The sequence below is a fragment of the Malania oleifera genome, chromosome 11 (genome assembly GCF_029873635.1).
Source record: "Malania oleifera isolate guangnan ecotype guangnan chromosome 11, ASM2987363v1, whole genome shotgun sequence".
Lineage (NCBI taxonomy): Eukaryota > Viridiplantae > Streptophyta > Magnoliopsida > Santalales > Ximeniaceae > Malania > Malania oleifera.
The window spans coordinates 48197889-48209305 of NC_080427.1; the positions used below are offsets into that span (position 1 = coordinate 48197889).

General features: G+C 36.0%; 1 protein-coding gene across 4 annotated transcripts; it reads right to left on the reverse strand.

The window, feature by feature from the left end:
* LOC131167383 (uncharacterized) lies at nt 1-8109 on the reverse strand. 4 transcript variants are annotated; one of them, XM_058126185.1, is made up of 9 exons: nt 7856-8109; nt 6133-6910; nt 4187-5424; nt 3422-3719; nt 3075-3299; nt 1793-1966; nt 1186-1380; nt 975-1088; nt 1-480 (listed from the first exon to the last, which is right to left on the reverse strand). In XM_058126185.1, the coding sequence occupies exons 2-9, from the start codon at nt 6829-6831 to the stop codon at nt 145-147; spliced, it is 3279 nt and encodes a 1092-aa protein (XP_057982168.1). In that variant the 5' UTR covers nt 6832-6910; nt 7856-8109; the 3' UTR covers nt 1-144. The 4 variants fall into 4 exon arrangements, 3 of the variants coding, with proteins under 3 accessions (XP_057982168.1, XP_057982169.1, XP_057982170.1); XM_058126186.1 differs by having other exon boundaries at nt 6133-7679; nt 7856-7987; XM_058126187.1 differs by having other exon boundaries at nt 6133-7676; nt 7856-7982.
* Nucleotides 8110-11417: the final 3308 nt, after the last annotated feature.

Below are 11417 nucleotides of genomic sequence, written 5' to 3' on the forward strand. Positions count from 1 at the left end.
TAAGCAAAATAACATACCTTTTTGTACATAAAAACAAGTAACAGTGGTCATACAAAAACTGGGCTTTTTGGATTTACAACTCAAAAACACAAAACAAAACAAAACGAACCATCACATGTTTTATGTACATTTAATACCATAGAACTAATCACTATTCAACCACACCTCCCGAAGGAGTTGATACCTCACAGCATTCCGACCGCTATTTTCCTTAGATACCCACTTGGGCTTGGCTGCAGCAGGAGAAGATCGAGAACTATCAACGATGATTGAAGTCAAGGGTGAATCCAATTCATCGAGCTCATCATCACTGGTGTACGATTTCCTAAGCACCGAGGAACCGCTTCTTCTGAGCTGAGTTTGGCTTCCGGACTCTCCAAGAATGCCTGCAAGGGAAGCTGCAGAAGGCGGCAGATATGCTGCAGGAGCTGCCATGCATGGAAAGTCTGCCACGACATCTTTCATGGTTTCAACAGAATCCTGAAATGATTAAGGTGTTGATAAACTAGTACAAATAGAGAAAATTGGTATTCTGATCCTCACCAAGTGTATCTGCGGTTTAGAATAATCATTGCAAGCAACAATGAAACAGCACGCAGCCACAAGTAGGAAAACTATGATCCAGATCAACTAGACGAACTCAATATGAAGAATATTATCGTGCAAGCACCATAATTTTTTACTCAAATTGCACATTTATTCACTGGTTCAGGATCCCCACATAATTGACTTCATGAAGAAGCAAAAACACACTAGGCTCTTTGGAACTGTAATTTTTTCTATCGTCATATTTTCCAGGAGAAATTATCTTGCAAGTCGCACCATTTTTCACTTAAATCTCCTGTGTTCACACCAAAAAAGTACTCTCTTTTTGGAACACACAGAATAGAGATTAGCTAACAGAGCTAACCTGCAACTTTGACACAGATAATTGTATGAGAAAACAAAAATTGGGAGTTTGGGAAGTGACTAACCTCCGAGTCCAGGGCTTCAAGAACCACCTCTGGAATTGGGTCAGGGCAAAACTCATCAGGGACAAAATTGCTTAGAACCCTCCTGATCAATGGTGCACCAAATGTTGGACATACCTATGAAAATAGAAAGCTAGCACTGTAACTATGCCCAGAAAAATTACTGACTGTGATGACTTGAAACTAGATTAAAGGGTGAGTAGCAGGTCTAAACCTCTTTTCTTATGGACCTACTTAGCAGCATGTCCTTTGGAAGCATCATAAGGTCGCTTAACGCATTAAGGAGGTGGAAAGACTTGAAAGATGTATCATGTTTGTCGCCATCATCATCACATTCATTCTCAGTTTCAAACGAATCATCATGATCAATTCCAAAAAGGTCGGTCAGCCATCTGGACCAGTTCCCAATCTGTAATCCACAAAACAGAAACAGGAAAAATCATTTAAGAACAGCAACCATAATTTAGTTTTATTTTAGAACTAGACACAATGCATTCAAAACTTTGCATTGCATTTGATACTGCAACCTGATGTGCATCATAGGATGTTAAGCATTCTTCTGAAGGAAATTCTCAAAAACTAGATAAATATTAGGACTACAAATCCAGAATTTAAAACTTTAATCTGTCTTACATGCAAAATCCATTCCAGTAAAGAGAACCAATGTAATTAATATTGATAATAAAGTAATAAAGATCAGCTATGAATCTGGGAAATGGAAGCTCCTTACCACACACAAGTGAGAGAATGACAAGCACCTACCAATACTCTACAATCTGCATTAAAATTAGCCTGAGAAAAATTAGAATTCAGTCGCTTACTGCATTTTTCAGTTGTGCACCAGCTCCGAAGCTTGATTTTCCAGATGGCACAGGAAGAACCCTGGGATCAGTGATGGGGTCCGAAACAGGATCAGTTGGGATCTCATCAGAAGATTCCCGAAGAATGGCATTGAACATCGCCACATCTAATCTAGCCACACACTGTTCCATTATCTGTAAATAAGACAGAATAAATGCTAATATTAAATTTTGGAGGTCTGAAATTAATATTATCTGCTTATATACACAATCAAACACAACTATCAACAACACGACAACTAAATATATTGATAAAAGAGTCTTTTGCTTAATGTACAATACGCGCGCGCGCGCGTTTTAAGCGCGCACCAAAGAGCAAACTGTACTTGAAGATGGTAGGCAGTGCACCTCAGATAGAAATGCCAGATAGCTAGGATATTAGAATAGGGTTCTAACTAGTTTAACACAGCAGGACCCTGGTCAAAGAAATCCTATGCGTGCCAACTCTTCCAAATCCATACCTCAATTACACGAGATGGTCTGGACCACAAACCAACCCACCAGATTATGGTTAAAATCATTATCTCTGGGGTTTCTCCAACATTAGAGAACTAAATCAGCTGTGAGACACTCATTGATGCCTACATCAATGAAGGGGCGAGAACTAGCATACACAAAATAAAGTTAATTTAACTGAACTTCTAAAATAACAAGAGGTTCCCCAAACTAAATATAAAAACCTAGCTACAATATAAATATATAAAAGTTCTTCATTCATGGTTCTCCATCACTATTACTTGAGGACTGAATGTCAACCATGAAAGAACTGAACAACACAGCCATATTCCCACAGAGAATGTTCAGACCAAAGTTCCTAAAGGGATTTGCTAGTCTAAGAGTCTAAGACTGCAACTTTACTAGAGCTCTGGAGTGAGGGCTGGGAAGCTGGGATAAACTGTATTTTTTTAGGAGTTTTTTGCGGATCAGTTATACCTTACTCAATTTTACATTATTCACTCATAAGCATTCCTATCTCATGCACTTTGAAATTTTAGATTCACAGATTTCCAGTTTTATTTTAATTTTTATTTCCATTTTTATTTTAATATTTTGTACAGAGATTTTTAAACAATAGATAAAATAAAAATAAACACATTATCAAGAAAAACCATATCAACATTTTTGCAGAAAGTTTCTACAAAGTTCCTTATATGCAATGTTGGAGATTTACATATTGAAATATCACCTCCATTTTTCTCTATCTGGCCATGTACATATTAAAGGAAAATATATAAGGATTTACCAATCTAGTCAACGCAGGCAAGCAGCCACACTCATGCCCTCCAGCTCGAACAGGACAAAGCCTTTCACAAGCATCCTTGAATGCCTTCTTCCACAGGTCTAGTGAAAAGTTCCCTTGTTCTTGATCAGCGGAACAGGGCATCCTTCTACAGGTTTTCCCTGAGCTAGTGCCTGGACCTCTATCTATTGCCTTTGCAGCCGTGGACTGCATGTGTGGAGTCAGAGTCTAGGGAAGAAAAACAGAGCAATGTCAGATAAATTTTATAATTCATTTTAATACCAGCAAGCCCTTTTATACATTCAATGAGCCTTTTATCAAAGAAAAGCCAGGGGAGGTGGACTTATTACCTGCCACCAGATGGACTCAATGATTCGGGAAAATATCCAAGCTTCAACCTTTTCTAGGCCAGATGTAAATGCGTGTTGGTCCTCCCAGTCACTAAAACTTTTGTATATATCCCTTTTGTTCTCTTTCTTGCTGGGAGTGGACTCCTTCCATGTCAACTGAGCTGATCGTTTGTTGTTTCCATTTTCACCACTATTCTTTACAGTACGAGGTCCAGCAGAAAGTGGAGGCTGTGATTTTCCAATAGCTCGGCTTATAATTGCTCTCAGCATGACTGAATTCGACAACCAAAATGTCAACCTGCATATAGTGTGAAAAAATAGATTTCATTAGAATACTCCTGCAACATTAAAAATAAATGAAGTTTTATGGCCAGCTTAAAATTGAAACAGATAGAGAGTAACATGAAAAAACCAGCTTCTAACCACCAAACCCAGTCTCACACCCCAATTTGGACCTGGACTAACATTGTCACTTCCAGCTTATTTTTCTCTGATGGAAAAGATGGTTAGAAAAATGCAAAGGCGCTATCAGTTCTTTCGGGTGATATACATTTGGTAAAACCTTAGTGCTGGAGTGGAATGCTCTCAGTTATTACTGCAGATTCAACGAAAAATTAATATTTGGTCCCCTTGAAGAAAAATCAAAACTGTTCTCCATGACCAACTTGGCGTTCCAGAAACTTGGAATATCATTTTGGGACATTGACACTGGTTACGATGTTAAAAAGAATTATCAAGGAAATGGAGGTAATAATGAACTTTTACCTTGGGACATCATTTCCGCATGCTTTTGCGACTAAAACTAATCCTGAAACAGCACTTCTAGCCACGCTCGCTTTCCTTGGTTGGGAACTTTCTCTGCAAGCATGGAGATACAGCCGTGAAAGGCGTCTGGCTGGAGCATGAACCTTACTCATGGAACTTCCATGCTCAGCAATGACAGAGTACAGAGCAACCTCAATGGCGGCAGCTTCTCTTAACTCTCCCTCAAGCATCTTTATTCTGTATTCCAATTGCTGGATTTTACCATCAGATAATGTATTTTTTGTCTCCTTTGAATAAATCTTAGCATCTCTTCTTTCATTGCTTACTGAGTTCTTTGCACCACCTTGTGCATCTATTGGGACACGAATTTCCCCTACTTCATCTGTAATCTGGTTACTGTTTACCAAGCCATTGCTTCTAGCGGAGTCTAATGGTGATCGAACGGATTTCACATGTTTCAATCTATCATTATTCAGGATGTTGCTTCTCATTCCAAGATTTTTACTGCTAAAGGAAAGTGTATCACTTCCCAGTGAGACCTGCTTTCTGGCAGAATCTTGTGAAAATATATCTAATGGCTCATCTTCCAGAGACTGATTTTCATCTTTTAGACTTTGTTTTCCACTTTCCTGTTCCTTCTTTCTATCTTTGCCCTCCATAGAACCACAATTAATATCAGTGGCGCTTGCAGCCTCTTCTGGCCCAGTTCTTTTAGGCATCACCGCTTTCCCATTATCCTCTGCATAGATTTGAGAATCAGCAGAGCTTGAAAAGCCCAACTTTTCCAGCATCTGGGAATTGGTATTTGAGTGTGCTTCTTCGAATGAACTGTTTGACATGTTTCCCTTCTCGTTTTCTTGAGCATTAGTGCTGATTGCACTTCTGCCATTAGGGACCTTTCCATGAACCTCCTGAGTCAAATCCTCATGGTAACTGTGCTTCATCGTGGCACTGGAGGTTTCCTCCACAGCTTCGCTGATTATAGATGAGGAGAAAGATTGAAAGCTATGGACAACATTTTCTTGGGAAAACAATGCTAAATTAGAATCAGTGCAGCTGGATGAAGAATCATGATTATTTATTGGGCTCCCCCCGTCAGAAGATAAGTCTACTATTGACGAGCACGATGAACTACCCTTCAAATTTTCATGTGGTTCAATCACAGTCTCTGTTTTTGAAGTCAAAGCATGCTCCTTATTAAACCCTCCTGTGCAATCCATCACTGTTTTTGATCCATTCTGCATTTAATACCCATTCTTAGTTATCTCAAATTATGAAATGCAGGGATTAAGAAAAAAAAATTAAGTTCACCAACCAGGTTGACCTCAAGGGGATGGGTAACCCCTATGCAATTGTTTGTAGATTACTGTTGATAAATTTTATTGTAATGAACTATCATCAGGATATCTAATGCAAATTTTGACATAATTCATCTATCTGCTCGCAGTGGGGATTCAATGAGTTAATCACCCAAATCAAATGCCTCTCTCTCTCTCTCATGTTCATGCAAAAGGTTTAGAGAGAAACTTGTGAGTACAACTTATGCTGCTACGACAATTTTGCTAATAATGATAAGAAAAATATATATGTTATTGCTATAAATTTTATTGTAATGAACTATCATCAGGATATCTAATGCAAATTTTGACATAATTCATCTATCTGCTCACAGTGGGGATTCAATGAGTTAATCACCCAAATCAAATGCCTCTCTCTCTCTCTCATGTTCATGCAAAAGGTTTAGAGAGAGACTTGTCAGTACAACTTATGCTGCTACGACAATTTTGCTAATAATGATAAGAAAAATATATATGTTACTGCTATATTGTTCATGCTTTATCAAGATCTGGGCAAAGATTTTTGTGCCAGATCAACTTATTGATAGCAGAATCAAACTCAACTTCCGCCATCACTAAGAGAATGTAAGAAAAGGCAAGTACAAGTACCTCTTTATTCTGAGGGGAACCCCCATTTGAAGATCCAACAGTCACAGAAGAGTTCCAGGAGGCATCATCATCAGTAAAAGAGGCAACCTCAGCTTCCTCGGCATATTCTTCATTCATCAATTTAGAAACAGATTCTCCACCATTCTTGTCCAGCACTGCTTCTTTCTGTGGGGTGTCCTTCGACAAGGAGCCCGGGCGACCCTTATCAACGAACTGGATATTAATAAACAGAACCGGTTGAGCAGTGTTCCTAAAATTTCTCTTGCAGTTCATAGGAGCGCTAATGCTTAAGCTCTCTCTGAACACACCATACTCTGCCAAGTCTATTATAGCAGTTCCCAATAATTGGCCCTTCACGGTCTTATCCCTTCGAGGTTCATACAAGTTGAACTCTAAACAATTCTTTTGGAAAACATCTGAATCCCCACCCTTGATAGACATGTCCCTCAACAGAGTCACAGGGATTTTGAAAGATTCATTGAATTCAATTTTCCCATCCCCAGTACCAGAACCGAGTGAAGGGACAACGGGGCTGGTAGACCCAGAACTACGCTCACCATTTTCCCACTGAAGTAGGACCGAACGGAGGGATCTCAGTGACTGTGAAGGGGGCCAAGGCTTAATCTCCCGAACATGAATTAGATAATCAACTTGAACTGAGGGACTCCTCCGGTTCTTCGTCCTCAGTCCTAGAACCATGGCTGCACAAATGCTGCAGTTCCTTCAATCAGGATTTCAAATGGCAACGAGTCTACAACTTTATAAAATTGCAAGGCTCCTAAAACCCAAAAAAAAAAAAAAAGAAACAATCAGTCAACAAAATACAGATGAGAATGAATCCAGAATGAGAAACGTGCTTTCTTCAAAGCTCTTTGAGGGTTAAAAAGAATTTTATCCGCTTTAGCTGTTGATGAAATGCAGAACAGAACTTATAATGTTCAAATTTTCATTACTTAATGACACAAGGAAACAACCAGGCTCCATTCCATTACTTTCCCTTTCTTCTCTCTTCTGTACGCAAAACAGACCGAAAAACCAAAAGAAATTGCTCTCTCCTAATTCCATTTTATCAGCGACCAAATGTGTGAATATACGCAGTTGCAGATTAAGAATTAAAAGCACCAGCTTTGAACACGGCCCCAAAAAAAACAGAAAACAGAAGAAGAAAGAGAGGACCCATAAATAAATTTTTTCACATGATGCAATTCTCTTATTATGATCATACTAAAATGGGAAATTTCCGGGGGAAAGTGGTAGAATCTTCTGATATTAAAAGGGAAAAAAAAAACCAAAGAGGAGAAAATAACATAAAAAGTTTTCCAAAAAAAATAAAAATAGGCACTGCAAGAGCATTAAATAGAAGCGTGAGCATGAACAAGCAATCAGCAAAACGGAGCTCAGAAAACATAAAACCCATATGTTGGAAACCCATTTTAAGCTCAAACATCCCAGCAATGGCCGCCGTTAACAACCAGCGGGTTCAATCCCAGCAAAGCCAAACCGCAACATTTTCTTCAGTCACTGAACAGTGCTGGGACTTCGATCTACTGATTTTGCATCAGATCCATTAACATTGGAAAGCAAACAAATCCATCACAATGCAATACCAAATTACCGAAAATTAAAAAGAAAATCTACTGAATTTGGGCAAAAATCAGCTTATGTTTCATCAGTTCCTTACTGAAAAATCAGCAAAAAATGACGAAAATGTAAGAACGCATACCCAGAAATTAACAGCAGAGGACTCCGCGAAATGCACGAAGGATGAAAAATTGATGATCAATCATTACTTAGAAATACCAGAGTCACAGACTCAACTCGTGCAGTGAATTAAACTACACACAAAATAAAAATAAAAATAAAAATAAGAGAAAAGAATTTCCATAACTTAAAAGAGTGCTCGTCTCGCCGAGTCAATTCTGATACCGACAAGGAAAACGGCGTCGTTCCCGAGGACTCCTCCTTCGAGACGACGCGAGTCCTCGAGAACGACGCCGTTTATGCCTTCATATGACTTGGCAAATCGGGCCTAATTGAATGCCATTTATTTCGGACCCGCTAGTTAAGAGCGTGTGCCCCAATCTCCAAGCACAACGTTCACTAGCGTAGAGAACCACCACGTGGGCGGCTGTGCCAGTGGGCTTCGCGTGCGTTCACGTCGTGGGCCCGCACGTGGGGGAGTACGCAACCGTGGGTTACTGAGCGAGTGGGCATCGCTTTCGTCGCTGGGTTGGACTCACTCGCCGACGTTTATCCGTCCCTTTCGGTCCAGGGCGGTGGGCCCCACCAAACTCCATAACACCGTGCATTGTTCTCCATCCCATACGGTATTGTGATACTCAAATCTTCTTCTCTCTAAATTTCACTCATTTAATTTCCTAAAATTCCAATTTATCTTCACTGAAATTAGAAAATAATATAAAAATATAATTTTGATGTATTGTCACTAGTATTATAAAATTCGATATTAATTTATTAAATTACTCAAGTAATTTAAATTTAAGAATGAGTTGAATTTAACGTGTTGCTCGATTAAGTTCATGAGTTGTATTGTAAAATTTCGATTAAGTCACTCGAATAACTTTAGCTTAACTCGAATTTTAGTAAAATTGAGTAAGATTTAATATATTGATCAATTAAGTTTGGTTAATGTTCATGAGTAGTATTATAAAATTTGACCTTCACTTATTAAGCCACTTGAGTAATTTGAAATCAAATCGAACTTTAATAGAATCAAATTTAGTCGAGTTATAAAATAAGTTGAATTAAGTAGTTTGATTGTAAACTTGACTCATTTATCCTCTTATTTTAAAACTCATGAATCGTAAAAATATTTTATCAATGTTTCAATTAAAATATTCTAAAACCAACATTACTGTGATGTGAACTATAACTCTCATCAATATCTTACAATTAGTTGACTTCAAATTTTATCCAAAGCAATTGTTCTTTCTTTGCAAGTCTCGCCATTTCAAAGGATAATGTTCGATTTTAATTCTCTCGAGTGGGATTTATAATCGATGAATTATTAATGCTCGCACCACTAAAACATCACGACACCTTTTTTCTTATGCTTCGTACCAAACTTTGACGTCTCGCTTACGGGAGTTCAAGTGTCAACTAATAATTTTTTAATTAGTGAATTTTAAATTTAACTCTTAAAATATTATTCTTTATATATATATATATATATATTTCTCATTTTTATAATTTATTTTATACTTTTATTTTTAAAAAAATGGAGACACTGATCAATGGTGGCCATGTGTATGTCAATAGATTTATTTATTATATACTTTAGTTGGTCCCAGACTAAATCTAGGTTAGATTGGTATTGGGGTTGGTGTTTTTAGGGTTTGGGCCTATTATTTTTTAAATTTTTTTTGAAAGTAAAGCAAATAATATTTTTCATAATTGAAATTATTTTAGTTACTATTTGGAGACGGTGTGACTTTAGTTAGTGTAACTCAAATAAAAAAAAAAGACAAACAAAGATTTCAAAAATTTCACAAATATGTCTTGAGATTTCAAAATTTTTATTAACTTTCACTAAGTTTCAAAAATTTCATAGATTTCTCCTTAGATTTGTCAAAAAGATACAAGCATCTCCTAAAAAAAATCTTTTTTTATAAAATATAATAATAGATTTGTATCTTTTTTACAAATCTTAAGGGAGGTTTTTGAAATTCGTAAGATATAAGGAAAGGTCCCTTAAATTTTTGAAATCTCAGGAGATGTGAGTATCTTTTTGTTAAATCTCAGGAAAGGTCAATGTCTTTTATTTTAATTTTATTTTTTAAAAAAACTTTAAGTTCAATCCTAGACCCTGAAATAGCCTAGTTTGATCAAATAAATTTTAGGTGTGACGATATAATTATTTTTTCTTCCATCTATCTTTAGTCAAATTTTATTTTAATTTTTTGACTAGATTTTTATTTGAATTCTAGATCTTTCTTTTATTTTGCTCGAGATTCCAATAAGAAATTGACACATGCTCTCTAATAAAAGTAACATTATCGTGTGTAATAGAAAACATGTCAATTTTCATGCCAATAACTTTATTGTCTACTAAGAAAATTATTGTTTCGCTAAAAGTAATTATATTTTTCTATATTTTATGTTTTTGTTCCAACATCAGGTGATTTTTTATTACCACTTACCTTAATATTCATTTTTTTCTTCTTAGTGTTTGAATTTATCTCAGTGTTATCTAATGACAATTATTATGATTTTATCAACTTGTTCTAAAATTAAAAGTACACTGTTTGGGACAATTCCTAACGCAAAGTGATTTAATGAAATAAAATTACTTGTAAAAAATTTATAGGTTTAATGATGCTTTATTGAAAAGTAAATGTTGTTGTGGAAATTAATTTTTTTTTTTTTTTTTAAGTTTGAACTATCAATTTTCTCTTGATGTGATTATAGGTTTAAAATCAATTTACGAATTAAAGAATTATTAAAGACCCAACCTAAAATATTTGTGCACAATATAATTATTGCTAAAATTCATACTGTCAAATACAACCATAATTTGAGTTTTGAGTTTATATTTGTATGAATTTAAATATAACACAGTACAAGTGTACCAAACAAGTGTATTAAATTTTGTTTAAATTCTCATAAATTTAAATGTAATAGCAAAAATTTATATTTATTCATTCCATTATTATGTACCAAACAAATCTTAATTTGCCTACTCAATGGTTTGGTGCTCCTCTCCAATACGTGTTTCTTAGCACCATAGTAATCGAAAGGATTAAGCACTCGTCTCATATATTTGGGAATTTACTCCTTGGAGCTTGGAAGTTGGATTTCTTTAATTTAAATTTGTATTGATTTGGATTAAATGAAATATAAAATTATATTAAATTTTATGCAAATACATACAAATCCAAATCTCGAGTATGAAATTCATATTCTCAAATACAAGACGGAACACAAAATTATATTGCAGTTTGTTGAAATTCGCACAAATTTAAATTCAACAACGAAAATCAATGTTCCTAAAATTCCAAAAACAACCCAAAATCCCCAAGCTCCCAACAAAGAAATTAGGTGAACTTGTACAATTTTTTGTTTATTCTTTTAGAGAGAGAGAGAGAGAGTGGTTTAGGTTGAGGTGTCTGCATCCATAAGATCTAACTCTAGATGGTTAATCAAGGACAGCCCAATGTAGTTTGGTTGAAGGGAATGTGATTTGTGTCATACACCTTCTGAGAATGAAGACTATGGGACAAAATACTACATTCATTTATTAATACCTTTAACATGAAATGTTTGGT

Bases quoted from the DNA above. Each gene is read 5' to 3' on its own strand.
- LOC131167383 (XM_058126185.1), bottom strand. From the start codon at position 6,831: ATGGTTCTAGGACTGAGGACGAAGAACCGGAGGAGTCCCTCAGTTCAA. The intron at 3,720-4,186 runs GTAAAAGTTCAT...CACTATATGCAG, and splicing joins TGCGGAAATGATGTCCCAAG to GTTGACATTTTGGTTGTCGA. The intron at 481-974 runs GTTAGTCACTTC...TAATCATTTCAG, and splicing joins TTGAAGCCCTGGACTCGGAG to GATTCTGTTGAAACCATGAA.